General features: G+C 34.8%; 1 protein-coding gene across 45 annotated transcripts in view; it reads right to left on the reverse strand.

Annotated features, from left to right (window-relative positions):
* TTN (titin) overlaps positions 1-27,981 on the reverse strand; it is a 273,099-nt gene that overhangs the window by 96,825 nt on the left and 148,293 nt on the right. For 43 of the 45 annotated variants that reach the window (XM_076005692.1, XM_076005688.1, XM_076005677.1 and 40 more), the window contains 29 exons: positions 27,798-27,920; positions 27,445-27,522; positions 23,502-23,615; positions 22,120-22,194; positions 19,788-19,868; positions 18,822-18,896; positions 18,101-18,187; positions 17,595-17,657; positions 17,247-17,336; positions 15,146-15,193; positions 14,192-14,593; positions 13,755-14,033; positions 13,227-13,502; positions 12,950-13,089; positions 12,594-12,720; positions 12,237-12,500; positions 11,687-11,953; positions 11,284-11,547; positions 11,056-11,195; positions 10,784-10,910; positions 10,392-10,658; positions 10,017-10,283; positions 8,904-9,170; positions 8,673-8,812; positions 8,106-8,232; positions 7,191-7,333; positions 3,293-3,416; positions 2,479-2,745; positions 677-774 (listed from right to left, as the gene is read on the reverse strand). In XM_076005692.1, the coding sequence (XP_075861807.1) occupies positions 677-774; positions 2,479-2,745; positions 3,293-3,416; positions 7,191-7,333; positions 8,106-8,232; positions 8,673-8,812; positions 8,904-9,170; positions 10,017-10,283; positions 10,392-10,658; positions 10,784-10,910; positions 11,056-11,195; positions 11,284-11,547; positions 11,687-11,953; positions 12,237-12,500; positions 12,594-12,720; positions 12,950-13,089; positions 13,227-13,502; positions 13,755-14,033; positions 14,192-14,593; positions 15,146-15,193; positions 17,247-17,336; positions 17,595-17,657; positions 18,101-18,187; positions 18,822-18,896; positions 19,788-19,868; positions 22,120-22,194; positions 23,502-23,615; positions 27,445-27,522; positions 27,798-27,920 (4,820 nt within the window). The remainder of the gene's footprint in view (positions 1-676; positions 775-2,478; positions 2,746-3,292; positions 3,417-7,190; positions 7,334-8,105; positions 8,233-8,672; positions 8,813-8,903; positions 9,171-10,016; positions 10,284-10,391; positions 10,659-10,783; positions 10,911-11,055; positions 11,196-11,283; positions 11,548-11,686; positions 11,954-12,236; positions 12,501-12,593; positions 12,721-12,949; positions 13,090-13,226; positions 13,503-13,754; positions 14,034-14,191; positions 14,594-15,145; positions 15,194-17,246; positions 17,337-17,594; positions 17,658-18,100; positions 18,188-18,821; positions 18,897-19,787; positions 19,869-22,119; positions 22,195-23,501; positions 23,616-27,444; positions 27,523-27,797; positions 27,921-27,981) is intronic. The other 2 variants (XM_076005671.1, XM_076005678.1) reach the window with 2 other exon arrangements.

Raw genomic sequence — 27,981 nt, forward strand, 5'->3', positions numbered from 1 at the left:
TATATTTAAGATAAATACATTTCTTTATACATCTTCTTGTTATTCCTTCACACGATTGTCCCTAAGAGGAACTGTGATCCTGAGTTTTTCTGAAAGCAACCAAGACTTCTTAGTATGAAGAAGAATCAAGTTGGTAGATGCAAATATAAGTAAACCCTAAAAGCAAGAATTATCTTGCCAATTACTGTTAAGTGAGCTGCTGTGAAACTATTATCAGTTATTAAAAACAATGTGCTCATATACATATACAGAGACATAGGGGGTCTTAGACATTATATAGACCAACCCCTTTGATGTGTGAGCTGAAATTCAAACTTGAAGGAACTTGCCAATGGTAGTTAATGGCGACAAAAAGTACTTAGTTGAGACAAATATATAATCACTAATATTTGACTGTTTCTGATCTACAAAAATAGCAAGTCCATATGATTCTAACTAATAATATCTAAATCTCCTGATTGTGAGTCCAGTGTTTTTCAAGTAATTGTAAATTAATAACACTAAAAAGAGAACAAGTCAAGTATATATTTTATGCTAAAATAATCTTTAAAAGTAAAGTGGTGATCAGAGAAAGGTTTGACTAATTTCTTTTTTTTTTTTTTTCCCATTTTGGCTAGACCAAAAGTAAACATAAAGTCCTTTGACAATACAAGATAACAGGTATACAATCACGAACCTTAGCATTTTCTCGGGAAAGTTCACACTCAAACCGAGCCATTTCTTTTTCTTTAACTTGAAGATCTGTGAGTGGTCTTAAGAATTCCACATGAGGAGCTGTTAAGAGAATGTCATTAGAATTGAAAATGAGATTTCTGGAAATTTACTCTGACATTACTATGGTATACATTAAGAAAAAGTGAGTCTTTTGCAGGACCTTTCAATCTTAATGTGCTACAATTGACTTTGAAAACCACTTAGAGATACCATTCAGGTATGATGCTTTGCTTTTTATATATGTCTATATTTTACATAAAATTGTGTGGCATACTCTACGTCCAGCTTTTATACACACACACACACACACACACACACACACACACACACACACACACATTGTTTATACACTAGAGAGCTATCTCAGTTCTTTTGAATAATAGCTGGAAGAAACATCTTCACTGATACTGCACCACAGTTGAAAGTTATTGTCAAAGGAAACACCAGTAGCAAAGAAACATTCTCTTATTTAAGGCAGCCAGCATAGTCTTTGAGAAACCAGCAGAACTCAATGATAACACAGCTTGAAGCACTGTGACCAGCCTCGTGTGTGGCTAAGAGGCATGAGTGAGTAATTGAAATCACATACATTCAGCTTTTTTTTTTTAAATCAGCTTCAAAGATGTCGCATGTAAGTCAGGCATAAAATCTATTAGTGCAACGAAGCAATGTGTCTTGCGTGGGACGGTGATTTGGGTTTTTACATTTTATTTTATTTATCTCCAGAATTAATTCTGCCAATATATAGGATTGCAGAGCTGCCCCTCGCCCTTCCTTCTTTCAGAGCACCTTGTGAGTCCTTCCCAAGACGACCTTTCTTGATCAACGAGATTCTGGGACAAATGCTGGCTAATAAGCTTGAAGATATTCTCATTGCAGTTGAGCCTTCTTGGAGTGCAGGTGGATGACAAGGGGAAGAAGGAGACCCAAGAAGCTACTCTGACGTAAGCTAAAGCAGGGCAACCACACAGCGAAAAGAATAATGCAGTGCAAGATGCATGAAGCACAGAACCACTAGGCTGTAGCTATTGGCTAATGGGAAGCAACTAAACCAAACAAACAAATATTGCACAAAAATATGCATTGAAAAATGTCATCACCGGACAGAGGACGGAATGAAACAAATTAGCAAGCAGTGGCATTTTGAAACAAGATATTTTTCACCAGAGGAAGAAGTAATGCTAAAAACCATTAGAGCTCTCTTCATTCAAAGAATCCAGGACTCAAAGAATCCAGGCCTCACTCCATCTTCTTACCCATTCTTATTCTCAGGGGTTGAATTATGTGAATGGGCTTTGTCATATAACCGCTGACCTCTAGTATGCTTCTATTCAGACTGAAATTTCATGCTCATTTCTCATTGTTCCCCATGCCTGAAAATTCATTTTCCTTCCACATGGAAATCACTTTCACTTTCTTTTTAAAATCGGGGTTCCTACTTATCTTTTTTATTCTCTTTGCCCTCATCCATAGGAGAATATTCATACCCATGTAGACAAAGAGAACACTGAGCTTACTACTCAGTGAGAGAGAAGCATGGTGAAAAGTGATCCATCTGTCTTTTATCAGACCAGATATAGCACAAAGACTTCTTTTTCTTTTTTTTAAAACACATAAAGAATCAGGTTAAGTCAGTGTCAATACTAGAGGTTGCCAAGAAATGCAGTTAGGCCAAGAAGGGCATGCAAAAAGTGTTTTGTTTTGTTTTGTTTTGTTTTGTTATCCAAGAGTTGCAAGTACAAAGTCCTGTGTAAGAATACTTACGCACGACATTCAGGTTACAGGACGTCTTAAAATCCTTAGCATCACAAGTGTATTTTTTAATATCCTCTGGGGTACAGTCGTGTATAATAAGTTTTCTGACCCTGCCATCAGCAACAATTTCATACTTCTTGCTTTTGAGGATCTGTGTCCCATTTTTGAACCATTTCACCTTAGCATTTTCTCTAGAGACTTCACACTCCAGTACTGCAGTGGCTCCCTCTTCGACCGTCTGGTCCTCAAGGGGTTTAGTGAATTCAACGGGGGGTTCTGAAAGAATCATATTCATTAGCTAAGGTACTTCTTCTTTCCTTCTCCAAGAGTTTCAGCACCTCAACTTTCCTCTGGCATTTCCAGGGCTTTTTTCTATTCTAACATTCATTTGTAAGTTTTAATTCCACTCAGATGTTTTCCTCTAATAATGATGTTTTATCATTATTTGTACAGAGGAAAATTGTTTTTAAAAACTATGAAACACCAAGGAAATAATAGCTAACTCTTGGTGAATAAAGTGATGAATACCTAGTTTGATAATAATTCTTTCTCAAGCTGTTTTTTGAACAAGAGGATATACAATAAAAATAATAGGGACAGAAGGAGGAAGTAAAACCTATGCCAGTCAATTTTGACTCTATAGTTTTTCAGATAATCTGTGAAGTATTTTGTTAGGCCAAAAAGTAAAATTAGACTTCGGGATATTTGGATATTTAGTTGGTTTTAATGATCATCACATTCATCATGGAAGGATAATTGAGAGTTGGCATTATTTACAAGTCTCTGCATTATACATGTATTTAAAAGTAAGCCTTAGAATTACCTTTCACAAAGAGGTTGGCTTGAGTTTTGAAATCTTTTGCTGTTAGTTGGACTTCCCCAGCATCTTCTAACTTTACATCTCTCAGGGTAAGGGTATGAACTCTTCCTTCTGAACGTGTGACCACCTAGTTTTGTAAAAAAGTACAGTTTAAGAATATATGAAACAGCAATCCAGTGTATAGGCATTTAATTCATTTAAGCTAACAGCTTGAAATAGGGCTTTCCAAGTTGCTTTATAATCATGCATATGACACATATATATTTAAAAAGTTTTAAGCAATAGAGGGTTTTTAAAAGAAAATTTTAGGTTTTCATAGTTACCTTTACATAATCACTAAGTGGCTTTTTATGTTGAAATTGCCTAGCCAAATTTCTGTTTATGCTTGTGGTCTTTTTTGCATATATATATTTTCTACATATATGCCTGCATTCTACTGCTTTATTTATATGTATAAAGAAAGAACTTAGAAAAGCAAAATCATGAAAGGAAAAAAAAATTGGATATGGTAAGCTGAAAGTAAACCTTATGTTTTTAAATACAAGGTGTTTGCCATCTAACAATGAGTTAGAGCTCTTTCTCCCATTTATTTTAGTAATTATATTATTTTGCAAACCAAATAAACCTAGATTAAAATAATTTGTACAACTTCTTAATTTTGTTCAAAACTGCAAATGAAGATGTTGACTCTTTTTCCCTTTTCACATGTTTGAGCATCAGGAATGGGAAAATCAGGTATCAGTAGTACTAACGATAAAGTCACTCTGACAGTAAAGATAAGCCAATTGGGGGTTCTTCTGGTTTTATGATCTAAAATTCTTAAGAAGCTGTGCCCTGTCATCCAGATTGATTTTTTAATTTAAGAGCTCACCTAGAGTTAAGAATAATGTAAAAGCTTTTACTGCTGGAACTATTTATTATGGTGGTGTGAAGGAAAGAATCATAAATAGGGTTTTATCTAAAAGTGTTTTCCTTAATTGAGAGCTGAGCATGGTTATTCATATAATTACCTTAATAATTGAGATCGACCAAGGCAAAAGAACAGATAGGAAGGGTAATTAAGATATGCCCTAGGAACAGAGCTACTAATTCAAGGACATGGTGCTTGAATGGGAAAAATTTTGTTTTTAATGATATTTTGATATAAATTTTACAGTGCAACTTTTGACTATTTAAAAAAGTGTCTCAGTTTCCTATCCACCACAAATGTATCTTATCTATTAACATGTTGCTTTATCATCTTTATTCCTCTGAGGCTGCTACAGAACATTCTCTGTTACGGAGGACATCGCTCAGAACACAGTGGTTCTCAATAAATAGCTTGTATACAATCTACCTCAACTATGTTAAAAGAGAATAAAAGGAAAACCTAACAGTTACCTTATGAAAATAAACCAAGGAAATGAATGCTGAAGATTTGGTGGTGGATTATGCAAGGATGTTAGAGATTATCTTTTTAAAATATTAATTTTTAATGGAAGCATATTGCTATAATACAGTAGGCTTTATGACTATGACCAAACTATTCAAGTTTAAATCCAAATTATCAAGGGCCATTTAGGACTTAGCAGTCCTTTCTTAAACTGATAGCCAAAAAAAAAAAAAAAAAGAGAGAGAGAGAGAGAAAGAAAGAAAGAGAGAGAGAGAGAGAGAAAGAAAGAAAAACAAAAAAGGCAAACAACTAATTTCTAAATTGTTTTCTTCACATCTCCTATTCTTACAACTTGTTTTTGTTTGGTTGGTTGTAATTTTGGAGGCTAAAAATTTGCAAAAAGTGAAGATTAAAGGCCTGAATTAAATTGACAAGAACAAGTTTCTTCTGATAGACTTAATTTAAATAAAGCCTGTAAAATGTAATGACATGATTTTGTTACTTCACAGTTTATATTTAAGTTCTTTTTGAAAAGAGACATTTAAGTAATGTAGGAACAAGTTCATAAAAGGCTGAAGTATTTTGGGTGGCTAGAGTAAAGGATTAAAATTCCCATGCCAAGAGAGACACAAAGGGGTCCTATAGAATTATAGTAACCTGATCCTTTCTAACACCAGAAAAAATTTTTAGCAACAGTAAGATATTTTTTTGAGTAAGAGAAATATGAATAAGATTTTTTAAGGAGTCTACATTTTAAATTAAAATACTACAGTTTTTACATTAGAACTAAGATTGATCTTTTAATAAAAAGCTTTTAATTTGACCAAAAGATACTTAGTAGCTAAAGAATAATATCATTTGTCCCTAAGCAGTATTTCTATATGCAAATAATTAATTTAGAGAACTAGAAAGAATTGTGAAGAGTCACCCAATTCTCTGCCTTTATTTATTTTATTATTCTTTTTAGAGATGGGGTCTCACTCTGTCACCCTGGCTGGAGTACAGTAGCATGATCACAGCTCACAGCAGGCCAGAACTGGGCTCAAGCAGTCCTCCCACCCCAGCCTCCCAAGTAGCTGGGACTACAGGTGTGAGCCACTGTGCCCAGCCGATTCTCTGCTTTTAGACATGAAGTTAATTAAACCACACTTAAAAAGGAAAAAAAAATTAAAATAAAGGTAGAGATGCCCCCATCACCCAGTTTAATACTTAGAAGACCTCATTGTAAGGAAGGTTTTCTGATAGGCAACTTAATTTTCAAGCTATAATTTGAATGTCTTGCTGATTTTTCTAGCTGGTAAAAAAGAAGACCAAAAAATTCTTCTTATGCTTTGTACAACAGGCAGACCTTATCTATCAGATGACTACTATTGAAATACCCTGTAATCACTTTGATAGAATACTAGTTTTTTTGGTTGGTTTTAAGGCAGTTGTTAAAAGGCATAGCTTTCTAATACTTTAATCAACTTTATGGCTGTTTGTTAAACTGAATCCCTTTTTAATTATATTCCTTTATGTATTCAAATTTGATTTGTATTGAGGTCTTGATACCACACTCGATATTATTTCTGAAATATATATTTCAGAAATATTCAGGGGGAAATGACATAGAATGAACATACTGTCCTGTGACTTATTTCCAACCCATGCTGGACATATTTTATATATTTTATTTCAAGAATCCAAATCAAGATAATTTAAACACATAATATTGTTTTTGGGGAACAAAATACATAGGTCAATTTAGGCAAATTGTATTTTGGTCTATCTGAATAATCTTTAGATTTGACTTATGGGTAAAATCTTGGGCATAGAGAATGTTAGTAAAACCTGACACTGAGACCTGGCTATTTACAAAAATTTCTTAAAATATATTCATTCATACATGTGGATAACTACAGGGCCCTTCTTTCTTTTCAGTACCATCAGTTGCACTTTAAATAGTCTACTTGCATTCCAGAATTTACACAGCTCAAAGCACTTGAATGTTAAAAATAGCTTTGGAAAATGCTTGAAGAGCAAATCTGCCCAGAAGTTATCTCAACTACTTGATCAACTGCCTGAAATGGAATTTAATCTTCTCCTCTTAATCCCCTTATATGCAGAACACTAGATAGCAAGAAGAGAATTAGTCTTAAAACTTAATGTGCAGGTCACATTGCACATTGAAACTTGTTGCAGAACATCCAATCAGAAAAACTTTTTGATCCTTCCTATCTTCTGGTTAATTAAACAATCAGTGATAGTTTATTCTAGCTAAAGAATGTTTGCCTTTTCTTTAAAAAGCTAGAACTTGATCATATTTTAGTTATTTCTATTTCAATAAAAATATCAGGTTAAACTCAACAGAAATCTGAAAAATTTGCTTTACAATTTCAGCAAAAATCAGGTTAGAGGAGGGAGGAAAAAGGCAAAGGTGGAGGAAGGGAGGTTAGAAAGAGCAAAGAATAAGGAACATACAAGAGAAAGTGGAAAAACCCGAGAGGAAAAGGACCAGTACAACATAGCAACAATGTGCCTGCTTCTTACCGTGTCGCTGGGCTCTAGTTTCTTCCCTTTGAGGTACCATTCCACCGGGATATCCTCGTAAGAGAGCTCGCAGTCGAAGGTGGCCGTTTCCCCTGCAGTCACGGTCACATCCTTCAGAGGCCTCAGAAGACCGATGACTCGTGCTTTGCGAGAGGAAAGAAACAGCTTCGCGTTACTCATTTTGTAATTCCAAAAGAATAAATGAAGACTTAGTTATGAATCTCCATGGTCGCTTTCTTCAAGAAGGAAAGAGCCACAAGAGTGGCCGCTACTGTAACGCCCATGCGAGTGTGGCTTCGTGGTGCCGAGATGGGGAGAGTGGGTATTTGTCAGGGGCCCTTTGATTTGGATGTACAAGGTCAGCAAGAAGCTGCGCTGCATCTGTCGCTCTGCCAGGCATCAAGTTCCCCTTGCTACATAAGGTATGTGACTTCTAAAATAACTAAGACTCTGATTGGGGAAGGACAAGGGGCCCTCCATCTCAGAGTCTGCCCGTGTCCATCAAACAATTTGCACCTTCCAAAAATGTTAGCCTAATGCTCCCCGCCTCTCTTCTTGAGTTTGAAATGCCCGCACAGCAAAGTTTTTCTTTATGGTGCTACAGTTGTACAGCCACTTTACTGGTTCTCAGTTAGATTCTTATTATACATGTATCATCTACTGTCAATGAAAAAATTACAGACTAGGAAAATCTGACTTGCTAAGTTTTCTTTTGTTCAAATGGCAGGGTCAATGAAATTTCCAGTACTTTAGAATTTGAACCACTTCTGTATTAGCATGTCAAAGAAGTAAATACAAGAAAGCCAGTTTTTGTACTTTAAACATATTTTCTAATTAATTAATTCAAGTTAATTTTGCTCATATTCATTTTTCTGCAAAAGTGTTTAATTTTCAGCAAAGACATGCCATACTTACGCTTAACTCGGAGGTGGGCACTAGATTTAACATTGGCAGCTTGAAACTCTACCCCACCGGTCTGGTCCAAGCGGCAGTTGTGCAAAATAAGGAAGTGCATTTTGCCTTCTTCCTTAATCTCACAATCCTGTACCAAAAAAGAGCAAAAGTTTCATAGGAGATAATCTTTTTTGAAATCTTTTTCCCTAAGGATAGAATCTCATAATTAAAGGAATGTTACAAATAAATGATGAGGGAACTTCATATAATTTTGAGCTCTTTTCTTTTGTGAAATAAAGCTTACAGGTACTATCAGGAAAGCAACATTTATTTTAGCTGTATAATTCTGAACAAACTAGCAGCAACACAGAATATCTACAACCTTGTACCCACTCTGGATCCAAATAATGCAGATGTGCCTGTTTGAACCCATTCGTAGACCCTAATACCTCTCTTTGGCTTACAGTCTGACAGAAAACCTGCTATCATGTTTTAAATGTCCTGCATGCACTCTGACTTTCACCTGCCCTTTTCTATAATATTTCACACAGCTCCTTTAGGTGTTGACAAGTTCAGAAATAGCCTTACAGGTGTTTGGAGGAGGGCCTCTCCCTTGAGTTTCCAGTTGGCATGGATATCATCTTCAGAGATTTCGGTTTCAAAGCGGGCTGTCTCAGTCTCCATCACCTCCACGCTGTACAGGGGTCGCACCAGTTTAATTTCCCGATCTAGAAAAGTGAGGGGTCCACATGTGCCATTAGCCTCTAGCAGAAATAATTCCAGTGGCTTCAAGAGTGAAACTCATGGACATTTCCTTACCCTCAATGTCAAGCTTTCCTGAGGTTTTATCTGTCCCACAGTCACAGGTGTACTGTCCGATATCTGATTTCAAAGCTTTCTTTAGGATTAGCATGCGCTTCTTGCCATCTGCCTTAATAACAGCATTTTTGGATGGCTTTATTTCCTGCCCATCCTTAAACCATTTCACTGGTGCATCTGCTTTGCTAATTTCACACTGTAGAATCACTTCGTCTTTCTCTACAGCAGTGTAATCTTGAAGCTTTCCTGTAAAATATGGATCTCCCTCTGCAAGTAAAGTATAAGTAAAAACATTTTATTAACCACCTAGGGAAATGACCATGTCTTGGAAAGTTTAAGAGGCAAGTCACAGAGTTCTAGGTATACTTTAAAATTGTACCAAATGTTCAATCATTTAACATGTTTATGTTCAAAAGTTCTCTAAATATTAGAAAGGGAATCCATGCATGGGATTTGTCAAGATCAAATCCATCTATATTGTGTTTTAAAATATTGCATTAACAGTAGTTTAAAAGACGCTATGAAATTTAGCTTCAAATATAATTATCTGTTCCTCCATTATTTGACTGAATTTCCAATTTTTTAGCAACTCTATTATGTCTAGTTTACTTTTAAGCTTTCGGATTCAGACTATTAGTTTTTCTAAATCAGTTTGTCTTTAATAGTGTCTATATATGTTAGATTTCTTACTTAATCTTCTTGATATTGTGACCAAGAAAACAATAAGGGTTATTAATGTAACTTCTGTATTATATTCTCTAATTAGAAACTTGAAAAATATTTCTCTGAAACACTTTGATAAAGTGAAGAGAGAGAAAGTATTTATATATTCCTATTTTAAAGAAGACAGGGCTCAATAATTGATCAAGAGTTTTAATTTTGATTTTAACTGGCTATTTCATGGGCCTATGCTAGTATCTTCATTACTTCAATGTCCTCATATTTTTAGGTAAAAGTGTCTTAGAAATAAGCCTGATAACATATGTGATAGTTGCTTAAGGACTGAGGCCGCTTTCATGCAAAATACACTTAGAAGACTATTTTATATAATAGATTCTCCACAAATTTCTGCTGAATTTAATACAATAAAATTAAATTTTCAAAAGCACCTACCAAGCACAGTGAGTTTAGCTTCTGAACTTAGCCCCATAGCTTCTACTTTAATTTGGGAGGTGTCATCAATAGACAGGTCTCTGAAGGTGATTGAATGGATTTTCCCTTCATCATCCATTGAGACCAACTTGCTGGTGTGTAGGCGCTTGTCATTCTTGAACCATTTAACTCGGATGTTATCATGGGACAACTCCACAGTAAACACAGCACTTTCCTTCTCTTTGGCGGTGACATCCTTGAGAGGGGTGAGGAATTTAAGTCGGATGCCTATTAAGAAAAAAAAAGACCTCATTAATTCAGCACTTTAATGCTCTGTAAAAATAAAAGCAAAAAAATAATCATTTTAGGGGTGGCCTATTTGATAAAAATATTTACCTTCAATGATCAGTTTGCCACTTGTGTGCTTATCCTCTGCTTCAAATATGTATTTTGCTTCATCTTCAAAAGCAGCTGACTTGATCACCATTGAATGCTTGGTGCCATCCTTTATAAGCTCAATCTTGTCATCGCCTGTGATTTCCTGGGTTCCTTTTAGCCAACGGAATGTTTTGGGCTCCCTGGATACTTCACACTCAAACTTAGCCTCATCCTTCTCGAAGACTTTCACGTCACTGAGAGGTGTGATGAAGATAAGAGGCAGTTCTGAAAGAAAAGGCCAGTGGAAAATGTCAGAATAGGCTTCTATTCATGACCTCTGATGGATGCAAGGAGTTATCAGGAGGTCTTGCAAAGGAAATACAAAATGGTGGCTGACAAGTGGCGCATACCTTTCACTTTCAGATTGGCTGCAGATTTAGCATTAGCAGCCTGGAAGGAAACCTCTCCTGTCATATCCAGCTGACAGTTATAAAGGATCAGAACATGCTTCTTCCCATCCTCAATGATTTCACAGTCCTGTTTGGAGTGAGGGTGAGGAGGAAAGAAAGAACATCATTTACATAAATAGTTATTCCTACAAGTCATCAAATGATTTCATACCTTTCTTCACCCAGAACAACCAAGCAGCCCCCTTCTGTATGAGCAGCTAATCATGACTTACAGGAGAAGCAGTGAGAGGCTGTCCTTTTAACTTCCACTGGCCGTGGACATCCGGTTCAGAAAGCTCAATTTCAAAGCGGGCTGTTTCTCCAACAAACAGTTCGACTCCATACAGAGGCTTTTCCACTTTTATTAGTCGAGCTGAAATTGTACAGAGTTTTGTGAGTACGACTGAACAAATAAACTGCAGTCTCAGAGAGGGCAAATTTTACGTTTTTGAGTAACTCACCCTCAACATTAAGGTTGGCTTTTGTCTGGTCTGTGCCGCAGTCACACATATACTCCCCTTTATCTTTAAGTTCTGCCTTTTTGATTTTTAAGATGCGGCGCAGGCCATCTGTCTTGATAGAATATTTGGGGGAAGGGACGATCTCTTCACCGTCTTTGAACCATTTCACAGGCACATCTTTGCTCACTTCACACTTCAAGATAATCTCATCCTTCTCTACTCCAGTTTTGTCATGTAATTTCACAGTGAAGTAGGGATCGGCTTCTGCAAAAGACATTCCGCATATATCAGAAGAATGTGAAAACTAAAGTCTATGAAAGAGTAACAGGTGGCAGAATATTTCATTACTACACACTGCCACCATCCAGAAACTGGTTATCTAGCTATCGCGGGTCACATTTACCTAAGACCTTCAGGTGTGCTGTGGAGCTCAGGTTCTTGACTTGGGCTTTTATCTGAGAGATATCGTCCAGTGTCACTTCTCTCATTTCCAATTTGTGCGTCTTGCCCTCGGAAGACATGAGGACTGTTCTGGTTGTGTGGAGTTTGGCATCATTTTTGAACCAGACAACATGCATTTTCTCATGAGAAAGCTCACAAACGAAAGTTGCTGTTTCACCTTCTTTCACTGTTTGATCTTCAAGAGGTGATATGAATTGCAGTCTTACTCCTGCAATGCAAACATGGATAATATGCTCAGAAACAAAATTTACTTGGGAAAGATTCTATGCTAATCTGCCTGAATAAAAGGGACCCATATCACATGGCATTTATTTATCTATTCACCTTTTCAAATAGAGCTCCATTAGAAAAGGGGGGTTGTTTTGGGGGATCTGTGAAAGTAAATTAGGGGTGCTGATTGTTACAGTTTTTAGAACTTGATGTTCTCTCTTTAAAGTCAAATATTTGTATGCCTACCTATGGCATATCACAGATCTCATCACCTCTCTTACCTGTGACAAATAGCCGTGCTGAGGTCTTCTTGCCATCCACCTCAGCTGTATAGACACCTTCATCATCAAATTGAGAATCATTGATAACAAGAATGTGTTTCTTTCCATCGGCGATGATATCAAATTTGTCAGATGACTTGATTATATCAGGTCCTTTAGACCATATAACATTCGCCTCTCGGGTGAGGACACATTCGAATCGAGCCTGTCGCCTTTCTGGAACAGTGACATCCTTCAGGGGCACAGCAAAGTCGAGTTCGATTTCTGAAAATCAAACATTAAGAGTGAGGTTTTGCAGAATGCAGAGGGGTGTGAAATGAGGTTGAGGCCACTTCAGGAGTTCCAAAAGCCCCATACCTTTCACTGTCAAAATGGCAGTTGTAATTGCATTAAGGGCCTGGTAGAGGACTTCACCAGCTTGGTCCAGTTTGACTTTGTGCAAAGTTAAGAAGCGTTTTCCACCTTCTGCTTTGATTTCACAAGTCTGAAAAACAATAGTTTTAGTTAGCATTTGAAAGAGATAAAATCCCCTGGAGAAGAAATGTTTCAGATACAGATTTCTATGGAGTTTAAAAAATTACTACTAATAAAAGTAAGCAGAACATCTGTTATAAAATTGTACAAACATTGCCCAAGTTGTCCACAGATATTACATCAAATATAGGATACAGTTATTTTATATGACTAACAACTTAAAATGGGAAATTACTCACAGGTGAGGGCCTTAGAAGTTCTCCCTTCAGTTTCCATTGTCCAGGAATGTCTGCCTCTGAGATTTCTGCATCAAAGCTTGCACTCTCTTTCTCATAGATGGTAACATCCTCTATTGGTTTAAGCAGTTCAACTTCACGATCTGTATTCATCAGGGATGAAATAATATAATGCTTTAAACAATCTAACAATGCTTTGTTTTTGTGTTTTTTGACGTGTTATTTTGCCTTATGCATACACAAAACTTGTCTTTCAGAATAAAAGGTAAGATTTTTATACCTCCAAGTGTCAGCTTTGCAGGGTATCTTTTCCCTTCAATTTCCACTGCATATTCACCAATATCTTCTGGCATAGCATTCTTAATTTTGAGGAATAGATGGTTTCCATCTCTCAGTATTTCAGTCTTATCAGTTGGTTCCAAGGGGAGTTCATCATATCCTTTGAACCACCTAATGTTTGGAGTATCTTTAGCTATATCACAGGCAAAAATAGCTGTCCCCTTGGGTTTCACATGCTGGTCTCGTATAGGTTTCACCAGCCAATCCCTGATGACTTCTGTATGAAAATGAGATCAGAAAAGGGGTTATGTTCTGAACAAGTAAGTGAAATAACTTCCTTAGTAAATTTCACAAACAGAAAAAATTTTGCAAAACTGAACATAATTAACCTGCTATTATATATTGATATTTTCCCTCTCATATAAGGCACAAGACTTCTGCTATTCTAATACTTTGGAAAACAAAGCCCTTTTATCCATTTTTTTAATGCCATAATAAGCAGAACAAAATGTCCCAGCAAGGTACTAACCTACTACTTTTACGCAAGATGAGCATTCCAGGTTGTTGGCATTCTCCACAGTAACTGTGTACGTTCCAGCGTCCGTGTCGTCTGCATCGTTGATGGTCAGGGCCCGCAACAAGCCGATGACACCGGGCACGATTCGGCCAGGTTTCTCCACCACAATCTTGCCATCCTTCCTCCAGACCACATCGCGCTCTTTGTTCAACTCGCAGCTCAAGTACAATGGCTGTCCTTTGACCACTGTGACTTCCTCTTCCAGTGTTTTTACAAAACGCACAGGAAGCTCTGTGGAGAATTTCAGTGTATATTTCAATACATACAACATTTCCAGTGAAATAAAACTTGGAAAGCAGAGATTTTGCCTAAAACTATGGCAAAAGTTACTACTAAGGTTTACTGTATTAAAGTCTAATAGAGATCATGTTCGGAAGACTGGAAGTTACCTTCTACAACAAGTTTAGCTGTGGAGGTCTTTTCTTTGTTTCCCAGACGTAAAACACAGGTGTATTCACCAGCATCCGAAAGCTGGACATCGATGATATGCAGTTTTCTGTCTTTACCATCTGCGATGAACCTGTGCTTTGGGCTCTCGCGGATATTGCTGCCATCTTTCATCCAGGTTGTAATTGCGGTAGAGGGAGAGACTAAACACTCAAAGATTGCAGAAGAGCCAACGAATTCTGATTCAGTCAGGACGATGTCTTGGATTTCCTTCACAAACTTCAGGGGCACAGCCTTTAGCTGGTAGGTGAACGGCGCCTCATCGGGAGGTTTCTCCCCACCACTTCCTGGCCTTAACTTTTTCCTTTCGGCTTCTATTGGTGAAGGAGTCTTTTTGGCTACACCTAATTCAAAGTAAAATGAAAAGTTGATGTGGCGTCTCCATAGGAGTCAGAAAGTGCAGACTTGGCTGCCTGCTGGATAAAACCAGCCATAAAGCAATTAAAAGACAAGAACAGAAAATTAAAGACCAGGCAATTGAAAGGTCAATTGAATTTATACTGCCTTTTTTCAGACAAGGCAGAAAATGAGATGGTATGAGGAATCCATGAATAATAAATGCTCATCACTTTCTCAAGTTTTAATCCTATGTATAATATATCCAGAGTAATGTCTAATTATTTTATCTGCCATGTTTAAATATCATGCATATGAAAAATGAAGCTAAGAACTTATAGGATTCATACTAAAATATAGTTGGTTATACATATAATACCTACTTGCATAATATTAGAAATATATTATTTGAAATATCAGAAAACATGCTAGTTTTAGCAGATTCAATTAGAAATAATAAAGGTTGTTATAAATTTTGAAATCTTTTTCCCTTTAACATAAAGTTTGAAAATTCACAGAATGAAAGGTTACAATACAGGTACAAAGGAATTGAATCTCACCTTTGATGGGACCTTTTGGCTTGGCAGCCTCATCCTTAGGTTTGGCTTCTGAAATAAAAATAAAACTCAGCATTTATACCATTTTCAGACTTATTTCATGTTTAGTAGTAAATTATACAGGGTGACCCATGCTCTTTTTTTAAAAAAAATATGTATTAATGCATAGAGAAGTTGGTTTCATTTATATGACTTTTATGGAGAATACTTTAATATTTCCAAGAAGGCATAGTCTGAGATTGATGAGACCAAGCTAAATTGACAATATATTTAGGATTAAAAAATTCCTTCAGCAAGTGACTTTATTTTCTTCCCATTTTTGGAACGTTCGCTGTTGCCTTGTGAGGAAGAGTTTTGTTCTTGCCTCGCTGTGTAAAATATTTTACGTGTTTATATATATGTTTGTTATATGAACCAAAGAGATAAGTTTTTGTCAAAAAGGAATCAGTGTAGAAAAAAGGGAAATGTCCCAGGAGTTACCAAAAGCCTTTCTTTTTGTGTTTGAGTTGAGCAGACAAACAAATCCAGGGAAGACTAGGGGAAAAAGGGTCTATGCGCCATACATATAGGGGTTCCTTTGAAGATTTCCCTTAGACAGTGAACTAAGGCAGAAGCAAGGGAGTTTCTACATTTAGAGTTTGATTCAATTATTAATGTAGGGACAGTATAAACTATAGAACTAGTTCTGCAGTTTATACACCTAGGATGTAAGAACAGCTTTATTTTTACACATACTTAATTAGCCCAATGGCAGTTTATCACTGTTTTCTGACTAATGAAGAAAATACCACATTGAAATTATAAAAGTTTAAAAGAATAATGTCCAAATCACAAACATCAGTGACAAAGTATAAATATTAAAAATTAAGCTACCTTAAAAAGAACATAGTATATTTTTCATGTCATTAAACACAGTAAAAACTCAAATATTTTGAGATAATTTTAAATAAAAATTTTCTAAATAATTAAAAAAATATTTTTATAAACAATTATTATATAATATATAGTAGGCAATAAACATGTAAATATAAATATCAACTACATCTCTGATATATAATTAATAATCTAAATCAATAATATAAAGTTTTCTGAAATGATTTTAAATACAAATTTAAAAAGATTAGGCAACTTGCTGGAGGTAAATAGGAGGTGTATTTATCAATGATTTATAATTATATATCTAATCAGTTTTGGTTTTTAAATTATCACTTACATGATGAACTATTAAGTAGTTCATATACAACGAATAAGTACCTTAAGTATGGACTTCAGATATCTGTACCATTGGTAGTATATTTAAGAAAATTATTATTTGATCTAAATCCTTATATACATTTAAAGGCTGTACAGTCTTTTTATTTTCTTTTCTGTTTTATTGTGGTAAAATATACCTAATATAAAATTTACCATTTTACATATTTTTAAGTATACAATTGGCTGCATTAAGTACATTCACAATGTCATGCAACCATCAACACTATCCATTTCCAGAAATTTTTCATTATCATAATATACAGTCTTTTTTAAAAATGCAAAATGATTTCTCTAGCAGGGGTCCTCAAACTACCGCCCACCAAGGACATTTATCTGGCACTCTGAGTGTTTTTGCCCCTGCTGCCTGTCCTGCTTAGCAGCCGACTGGTCCAGAGCCCACAGTGCGCATGTGTGGAATGTGTGCTTGCACTCTCCAACGGTCTGAGGGACAGTGAACTGGCTCCCTGTTTAAAAAGTTTGAGGACCCCTGGGTATGAAGGTATCTGAAGCTCCGGAGGATTCCTGTACATATGCTATTGGAAGGTGTCTGTCTCCTTAGTTTTCATCAGCCCTAAACATATTCATTACTTAACCCCCAAAACACGTGAAAGAAACGGTGCCCTGCGGGAATGTACATTCCAAACAAATCGCAATTATGCAGCCATCGGGCAACAGAGAAGGTGAGGAAAGTATATGAGATGAAGAAAAGATGGGAACTTACCATAAACACCCATCATTGAAATGATGCCTTTGTTACAACATAAATTAGGGCTTGAGCTTTAATCAAGTATAAATACTTCTATTAAGCCACCAAAATAAACTAGCAAATAGAAAACTACAGGATAAATACCTGCTTTCTTTCCAACCACCGGCACTGTCACTGGGGCAGCGATGGGAGTTGGTGCGGGCTCCATGGGAGGTGGTTTGATTGTTTTCACTTCTGCAGAGAGATGTCCATTGTATTAATGTCTCTATTTATCACTTCCTAAAAGCTTATTTGGTGGCCTATTTGCCTTTTCTGATATAACTTTGAAATCTTCAAATAACTAGTTTTCAGAGAATAATACATTAAGCATATAGAGACATTATAAATCATTTGATACATGCTGACTTTCACTTACTATTTCTTATTAACTACAAATTATTTGAATGAATCATGAAATAATATGCTGTTGACATTGAGGATAAGCTTGCTCACCTGGTTCAGGCTTTGGTTTAGCTTCAGGTCCAGGCAGAGGTATGGCTGGCTTAATTTCAGGCACTAAAAAATTTCACAGTAATGAGCAGGTTATCATACTATTTTTGAGGCTGTTCACAAAGTCACAACCAAAATTAAATAGACTTAACATATCTTGTAAGATATTAGAATTTATACTACATGTAGTTATCAAATCAAGTATTTGATCTAAGTTTATTTTTCATTTGAGACAAAATACTTGGAAAATTTAGTTAGGCAATTTTATGGGTTTTAATGTTGTTCTTCATCTTGTTGCCTGTAAATACATTTTTTCCTAGTAATTTATTTAACGACTAGGTGATTATTAGCCAATTGCACAAGAGCGTGAAATGGTAAAGAAAATTAAGCCATATGTGATGACCAGATTAAGGTCATGTGTTTAAATCTTGATGCCAGTGTAATGATATTTTAAATGATATATATTTGCATTTTTAGAAACAACTAAGAAAGTGCCAGTAGGTTTATACCTTTTGTTGGTTCAGGAACTTTCCTTTCTCTTGTCGTAACAGGAGGTACTTCAACCTCTTCAACGGCTTTTGGAGGTGGTTCTGGTACTTTAAGATAATAAGATTATTTTGTAATGTTAAGATTTGAATATTTAGAAATCAACTCATCTGAAATATCAGATTAAACGATTTATTTTTCAAAAGCTTTATTGATGTTTTTAAAAAAGACTTATAGTCTATCAATTAATTTCTATTTTCTCTCCTTCACTCTGCCTCGGTTTATTTTTCTTTCTTTTATTCCATCCCCTTGTCCCCTATCCCATTAGTTTTCCCTTTCTAAATCACTTCTATAATAGTTCCCAGTAATTACACCCTTTGAGCATAGGCTAATGATAAAAACCAACCCACTTTCAAAGCTCCCAGATTTTATGAAACCTTTGCCAACTCCCTCCCATGAAGTTACCCTGCAGCCAACTTGATTATTTCAGTCATTTCCACTGGAAAAACTTAAGTGGCAAAGTAATAATAAGAATGAAGTACAGAGAAGTACATGAATGGATTTGGGAATTACTATACAAATGTTTAAACAGAAAGCAGACAATGGAAAACATAGACTATATCACAGATGAAATACGAAGCTATGTTTATATTTTTAGCTTCATTTATGTTTACAAGATAAACCTTTTGTTAAATGTCCATTTTGTTAAAAAATAATTTCATAAGTTGTCACTGAGATTCCTACCTGCAGGTTTTTTAATTTTTTCTAATTTTTTAGGTTCTACTTTAGGTTCTTCTTCTTCAGGTCTCTTTCTTAGAACTTTAAAGACAAAAAGGTTTATATGTAAACAAAGACAAACTAATGAAGATGTTGAATAAGCTTGACAAATACAAATAATGTACAAAGCAATGAAAATGAAAAGCATGCGACCTAGTGCTCTGGAAAATTAGCATTTACACTAAAAATGCTTTTTTTGTAAAAAAATACTTTAAAAATAATATTCTAATTAAGTTATCTTAATTAAATCTATTCAGAGACAAGTCTGTGGCAGAAATAGCTCCAACACAAAATGAATACTTTGAATGGTAACAAATTCTAATAATAATTTAATGTTATAATTTAGTGAGTATGTAAATAAGTAGAAAGTTTACTTAAGCAGAGGTATCTAAAGAAATGTGGCCTAGAAATCAGTAATTCTATGTGAAGACAATGTTAGAACTTGATTCTTCATTTGAATATCTTGCTTCTAATTATTTAGTATTTTATTAGTAAGAAAGAAATGTTCAGTTTTTAAAAAACGTTATTTATTAGTTGCAGTGATCCTGTGTCACACTTTAAAACTGAATACTGAATTTAAGCTTAAATAGTTTTGTGTAAAGTATTTAATAGGTTTAGTGTATTTTACTACATAATTTGGTTATGAAAATGGCAGTTGTGGTCATTTTTGTTATTAGTTTAGAATGTTATCAATTTAGTTATGCCTATTATCATCGTAAATTTCAAAATACTCCGAATGCTCACAAAATTTCTGTCTTCTTTTTAAAAAGATTTGAAAATGATAGTCTTCTTAATTTGCAATCAAACTACAAACAAATTTTGATAAATAGGGAATCTAATTCAAAGAAAACCAAGAGACAGAAACATTTTGTAAGCTTTCAAGTCAATTTTTTCCTGTACTTAAAGCTGATAGATGGTTGAAAAATACTATACCGCTTTTCAGAACAACTTCTTCCTTCGGTTGAGGTTTAGGTTCAGGAAGTAATTTGCGAACTTTCTTTTCAACTGTAGGCACTTAAAAGAATATGATTTCAAATTTTGAAGTGAATGCATATAAAAACGGGATTTCAACAAGAAAAATGTCTCTCTTAAAACTAGTTAACTCTAGCGCATCAAGTAACAATTATAGTTGCATATAAATATCGCGGAATTTAAAAAAATACACTTTAAGTGATTTCCTCTGCAAACATCTATATAACTTTGTGATGAAATTCAATTACATTAACTGCAGGCAAATATATTCATCTTAAGTAAGTGTAGAAGATACTGTTCTGTACTGACTTTATGAATCTTTCATCAAATTACAGGGTTCTTGACAGCATCTTTGCCCCAACCTGCAATTGTAGATTGCCCAAATCTACATTCGTTTCTCCCTGACCATTAAATACATTAAAATGATATTGGCAAGTGTTAGTGCCATCATCAGTCTTCTCCACTGATGGAAGAAGAAAACCAAGGGATCCGGTTTGTGACCTTGTTAGGGAGGGGCCATATCTCATACTCTGAACAGAAGAGAAGCATCCTTTCTTAAGGTTTTCTTTTTGAAATAATACTAACTTAAAATTATAGAACTATAGAATTTCATAGCTAGTGTTAGAAGCTCATTTTTCATGAACAATAAAATGTTCTTAAATTTAAACTAAGTGACCCAAGGAATTCTAAATTAATTTCCTCTTGTGTCTACAGTGCATACCAAGTATGGTGGATGATTTTATTTTATAGAGCAGACTCTTTTGCTATTATAGCTCTCATGGATTTGAATGGGGGGAAAAAAGGAAACATCTGGTGATTATTGAACCACTTTACCGCTCTACTTATGTCAATTAAAATCTAATTTAAAACATTATTTATTTGTATCATGTAACTATTTGTTCATTTATATGAAATCTGAATTTGTTAGGCATTTCTATAAAATTTCCCATTTGATGCTTTAAACAAGATATTCACATTTCATTAAATAATTTTTTTATGTGATAAAGGTAACCTTACCTAACTCTTACTTCAAAAATTTAAAACAGATAAAAACCAAATATGTATTTTATTTTAAATAATCATTTTTTTCTAATGTCAAGTAATTTAAGTAAAAATTTTATAGTTAGACATTAATTTTTTATCCTTTATCCATGCTAAATTATACTGGTTTTCAATACTATTTTAGAGTCATCAATGTTCTTACTGTATAACTATTTTTATTGACTGAACTCAGAGAGAAGACCATGCATCTAATTGATGTAAGTGGAGATGGCATAATGTATATTTCCTTTACTTATATAATGGACATAGTGAAAATATATCTGCATTTGTTTTTCCATATTATTATTTTATTTTTAAGATCTTATTGATGTTTGAGACTCAGGTGCAGAACACACCATTATAGCTGTTATTTTTAAAGTCATTAAATGTCATTACATGCCATTTTAATGTTTACCAGTTAATCTCCATGATAACCTTATTTTATAATCTCTACTTTATGAATCAGGAAATGTGCACTCATATTGATGATTTTTTCAAAATTTCAGAATGATCAAGAATGATTTAATTTCTGGATGTGTTGATTACTTAAACAGAACATTGCTACCCAGTAAAATTACTAGAAAAATTAATAAATTTATTTTTGATAGATGTTTTCTAGACTTTTATGATTCATCATTTTTCTTTCTGGTCTAATTTTATATTGGGAAAATATTGTTTAAAGAAAAATAAATCTTGAAAAATGACTTGCATTGATAATGAAATTTTTCAAAATTCTGAGTTCTGTATACTTGAGAGAATGTCTTGGAGTCAGCAAGAAGAGAATGAAAGGAAAGTCACACGGAAATCTCTATGCATCATTTTAATAACACAGAAGGAGGATATGAATTCTTTTTAGTGCCTATAACACTAGCTAAATTGCTGATGTTCAGGTGAACATCAAAACTTTCTACTACTAGCTCTCAGCATTTTAACCTAAGATATCTTCTGATATCAATTACAACTAACCAGTAAAATTTGACATTTTTAAGCTTAGGAAAATGCAAAAAAACATATGTGGATGAGACAAAGATAAGTACTATGGATCCATATAATGTATGAAATTGATGGGAGACAAAAGCAACACTCATGAGCCAGGACCATAAAAGCCACAAAAATACAAGAAATGAATGAAACTGCTCTGATCATTGAGAGAGAGAGAGAGAGAGAGAGAGAACATTCTAAGGAGGCAGAAAAAGCAAGGAGGCAATGAAGGGATACCACATAGGAATGTATTTTCCAGCCTGTGAAATACCTTTCAGAGGTGTGGGCTCCACTTTTTCTGGAACCTCAGGTTTTGGTTTTTCAGGGACTTTCTTCTTTGTAACAGCTTTAAAGAATATGATCTTACTTTTATTATTTGTATAATGTGAAGCAAATGATTAATTTTCTACTCTAAGAATCAAAACCAAGCTTTGCTTATAACCAGAGAGTATTAATAATAGCCAAGAACAGCCTCCAAAGAACATACAAGAAGCATTCAAATCAAGAAAACAGATTGGTTTTATTTCAAAGTTGAGTAGTAATTTAAAGACTGGCTGAGAAGATAATTTTTCTTCTTCACATTAGGAAGAAAATGTCCTTTGAGTATAAATTTTACATTAAGGGAAATGGACACACTTAATCAAAAGATGGATGGCTTTTTAAAAGGTGCCCCCCTTTTCTACATCTGACTTAAACTGCTGGAAGGTGCCCCTATTGGCCATGAGGGGCAAGAATCACCAAAAGCAATGTCTTACTCTAGAAGATTCTGGCTTTGTAGATGCGTAGCTAAGGATGGGAAAAATGCTTATGTAAGAATACATCTAGATTATTTTAGATTAAGGAACCTCATAATATCACAAATGAGACAAATTTTTATTAAAACAAAAGGAATAATATATTTCTGTCAGTTTATTTCAGCATTTGAAGACATTGATATTTTTTAAATTAAGTAATATTGTGTCAATTCAAAGAAAAATCAAAACAATAAGAATGTAGGGAAGTTTAATAATGGGAAGAGATGCTGGAAACAAAGTTCATTAATAACCATTCTTTCCAGCTACCCTGAAAATCACCATAGAATGCAACTGGGTTTTTATTAAGTTGCAAAAAATAAAATAAAAAAGAAAGTGGGAGAACAGTGACCGGTCTTGTTCCTTTCACGATATGTGAACACATATCAGCTATTGGACCCCATGAATATATTACTCATATTTAAAAGCACATGCAATTCTTTAAGAACAAAATTTTGACTTTTGTTTAAATTTGTTACTGCAATATTAAAAATATCTTGCAAAGATTTCTTAAACACTCCACGTGCATAAGACCTCAGAGATAAGCATAGCAATCAAGCTTTGAAATCAGAAAACTTCTCCCATTCCACATAAGAAAGTTAGTTGGACAGTCCCTACATCCAGATGTCCAGGATGACATTAGTAGTTCGTTTTCTGACATTTGGGGCAGCAGGCGTGGCTTGCCAAGACAACCCAGGGACCCTGGGGCAGCAGGAAACACACGTCTCTATGCAATCTCACAGCACAATCATATCTGAAAGTGCACACTTCCAAGAGTCATATATTTCTTTCAAGCATCATTGCAGATGGTTGGATAGAGTTTGAAGCAGATTAATAAGACTTTGGAAGTGGCATTTTATACCTTTAAGTTGGAACATTTTCTCCTTTAAGTCTTCCTTGGGTGGAGGAGGAGGAGGAGGTGCAGGCCTTGGTTTGAGTTTTGGTTTCTCAATAACCTTCTTTTCAGGTTCAGGTTCTTGAAAGAGTGTTTCAAAAGTATTAGTATATGTATACATTAGCATGTGGATATATAATATATTTGGTAGAAATTTAAATATATTTATATATACCTATATATGAAGTAAAAAGTTTGCTGGTTTAGACATATAAGTGTCTAACATAAAACATAAAACAGTGTCCAACATAAAACATAAAAACATCAACACTGTACACAGATGATGAGAAATATAGCAAAGGCACCAGTAAGAACAACAAAGGAAGTCCCCAGGCAAGCCACATTTGACATGAGATAGACAGTACAAATTACATGGAAACATAAGAATGTGGTGCACATTTAAAACAAAGAAGACCTTACATACAGATGCAAAGGGACCTACTACACATGTAGAACAACACAAACAACACACATTTCAAGAAGAAGAAAGTGATGATGAAGATTTAAGTCTAATTAATCCAATACCTCGTACTGGTATTTCTTCAGGCTGTGGTTCAGGTTCAGGTTCAGGTTCTTCAGGCTCAATATATTTTTCAATTTCATGTTCTTTAAAGAATGTTGACAAAGGATATAAGATTGTAATGTAAAGTTCTTCATAAAGACACATACAAGTTTCACATAGATGCAAAGATTACAGTTGCCAAAAGAAAAATATACAATTCATGCAAATTCACTCGAATAGGAAAAGAGGTAAGATTCCCATTTTCTTATACTTGAACTTTCTATTAACAAGTGGAAACTTCAATGTGTATTGATGGCAAATGGGATGACTTATAAATTTGATATTGAGTTATCATTTCAGGATCCAATTCAATTATCCCACTTTTGCTTCAGTTAACTGTACCTTTTCAAACTTATAATTATCAATAAGAATGATCAAATTAAAGATTCTAATTCAAAAGAATATAACTATTTGAAAAGTAAAGTGGGCATATGTGTCAGAATGCTTTCATATATAATTTCAAGAAGGAATGTCACCCTAAAAATACTTTTGTATTTCTAATAAGAGTTTTCAAGAGATTAAAAAAAATTATATAAATGTATATGTATACCTTCAACAGGGGGAGTCTCTTTTCTACCAATGGTTATGGATGCTTTTTCTTCATATATTATTTCCTCAGGAGCCTCTTCAACTTTAAAGAACATAGTATTTTATTTTAGACTATAGTCAGAATAGAATACTGCAGCTGCTAAGTTGTTAGGTATCAACTTAGTTACATTCTATAACATATTCTTCGGATGACCCCAAAATACCCATAACTTTAATACATGAGACAGACAGACAAATACATAAGACCTATGTACAATCAAAGAAAGATGGTGGAGACAACTGTCATCTTTCCAAGATTTATAGAGCAGCGTGTACCTTGGGCAGGTGGAGCTGCTGGCTCTTCAGGGATAGGCACGGACACTTTCTTTTCTGGGACGATTTTCTTGGGCACTTCAGGCACTTTAAAGATATGATTTGATTTACTATTAAGAATTTATAAGATGTGCAAGATTCTGCAAAGAGCACGCAAAGAACATAGGGGAAAGATCTTCATCTACTAAGACTTCATGGGGAAAATGGCTTCTGAGCATGACACCCTTTTGAACATCCTAATTTTGAAAATGAATCTTCTCAGCCTTCTTCATATACTTCTCATCCTTTGTGTATCCTTAAATGAAGGTGTTCCCCACTGGTCTAACGTTGAAACTTAAAAAAAATTGCTCTGCATTTTCTGAACAATCATTCCAGGATATTCAACTCTTATTTCCACGTGGATGACTTCAAGATCTACATCTCTAGGCCTGATCTCTTTCCTAAGCTCCTAATGCACATTCCTAATGTCCACATTTGAAAAATGAAAAAATATATTCACTATCTTCTTCTAGTATCAGTTCAGAGACCCAGTGAACCATTCTCTTGGCCATCTAGATTCAGCCCTTACAATTATCTTGGGCTCCTCACTTTCCCTAATGGCTTCTATAATATTCAGAGGCCAACTCAATCTTCATTTGTCTCAAATACAACCCTCTTTCCATTTTTACCACCACTGATCTTGTCCATATCTTAATGACCTTCATAATTGCAATGGCTCTTTACTATTTATACTATCTTCCAATAGTTTGATTTGCTGCCAATTTATCTTTCTAAAGCCCAAATTCTGTAAATATGTACACCTAATTCAACACCTTTGAAGCTTCCTATTGCCTACAGAATAAAGTATAAGCCTTATAGTGGCATCCAAAGTACTCAAAATATGACCCCCATCTTTCTATCCAGCATTATCTTTCAAGATACTCCACAACCAATCTATACTCAAATTATGTAAATTTATTTGAAGTCCTTGTACTTTCTAGACCCTTCTACCTCTGTGCCTTTCAATATGCTCTTCCTTTTGCCTGCAATACCATTTCCTCAATTTCTACATGTGAAAATCCATCAAAATTTAAATTCTATTTTTCCACACAGCTTTCCGCATTGCCTCTGTCTGAAATTAATTTTTTCTGGCTTTGTGTTTCTGTGCTTTGTACTCACTTTGTAGGTGTTATCATTTCCTCTCTGTGTTAGAGTTGTGTTATCTTTCTATCCTCTCATCAGAGTTAAGCTGTTTGAAGACAGGATCGGGTCTTAATTTTTCTAACACAGTGTCTTAATAATAGTAAACGTTCAAAAAGATTTGCTGAATTGGGCTGTCCTACACATTGAGTAGGAAAAGGTCTTCTTCTACCACATGTATCCATGCAATATATGATGGCACAACGCACCCTCATTCATTGTTTTCCCACCTACTGACACATTTTCTCTCTTTGTCTTCATTATTTTTCCCTTCTTTCTGTGAAACGTAGTTTTTCATAAACTCATAGTATTTTTTGCTCTAAGAACTCTTATTAAAATGCTTACATAAGCCGGGCGCGGTGGCTCACGCCTGTAATCCTAGCACTCTGGGAGGCTGAGGCGGGCGGATTGCTCGAGGTCAGGAGTTCGAAACCAGCCTGAGCAAGAGCGAGACCTCGTCTCTACTATAAATAGAAAGAAATTAATTGGCCAACTAATATATATATAAAATTAGCCGGGCATGGTGGCGCATGCCTGTAGTCCCAGCTACTCGGGGAGGCTGAGGCAGAAGGATCGCTTGAGCCCAGGAGTTTGAGGTTGCTGTGAGCTAGGCTGATGCCACGGCACTCACTCTAGCCTGGGCAACAAGCGAGACTCTGTCTCAAAAAAAAAAAAAAAAAAAAAAAAAAAAAAAAAAAAATGCTTACATAGCAGTCAGAGAAATATGTATTTGTTCTTCATGGTAGGTACCTTTTTCTGGCTGGACTTCTGGTTTTTTGGTAACAGGCACAGGTTCCTTCTTTACTGGAACAAGTTTCTTGGGCACCTCAGGCACTTTGAAGATATTAGTTTTATTTTAAAAAGAGTATTTAAAAAGATTTAAAAGTGTTAAAACTCCATAATTAATGAAGTAGCATTAAAATTAGTGGAACAAAATAAGGACATTTTTTGGTTCCTAATTACACAACAACAATGAGGACAAAATAAGATATTAAGAGTATTTTTTTAAGATGTCAGTGATGATGTAAATACATTTACCTGGTGGTGCTTCTGGCTTCTTAATAGTTGGGACCTTCTTCACTGGGACAACTTTCTTTGGCATCTCAGCTACTTTAAAGATATTAGTAACATTTAACAATATAAAATCGTAAGATGTCACGTGTACACATTAATTTTATAAATGTATTCAACACCACAACATATAGATAACAGTTGACAAACACATAATACAGCACAACACACAATAAATAAATAGTATAAAGTTTTGGACAGCACACAAAAATTAAATATGTATTTTAACATAAGTACCTTTAGGTGGTGGAGCTTCTGGTTTTTTGATGACAGGAACTTTCTTCTCAGGGACAATCTTCTTGGGTTCTTCAGGCACTTGAATAATAGGAATTTCTTTTAGAGTGAGATGATTACAATGAAAAATTTAATACTAATGAATGAATGAAAAAATCACATGTGTTTCTTGGTATGCACATTGTAAAATTCTGTAGGAACCAAGTTTTATGTTTGCAAATAACTTTTGTTCTGGTCAATGAAGTCAAATTTCAAGCAAGGAGTTAGGAGACTGACATTTTACCTTAAAGAAGGTATATACTAGACATAAAAATGAAATCCCTGTTTTTTGCCATGCAGTGGATCCTGTTTTTTACCTTCTGGAGGTGGAGATGGGGCTTTTGGTTCCTCCTCTTCTGCAATAGGAATTGGCTCTTCCTCTTCTGCAACAGGAATTGGCTCTTCCTCTTCAGGAGCAATTTCCTCAGGTTCTTCATATACTTTAAAGATATTAGTTAATTTTATTTCAGTGTGTGGAACAATATTACAAAATTCACAAAA

Source organism: Microcebus murinus, chromosome 8, assembly GCF_040939455.1.
Source record: "Microcebus murinus isolate Inina chromosome 8, M.murinus_Inina_mat1.0, whole genome shotgun sequence".
Lineage (NCBI taxonomy): Eukaryota > Metazoa > Chordata > Mammalia > Primates > Cheirogaleidae > Microcebus > Microcebus murinus.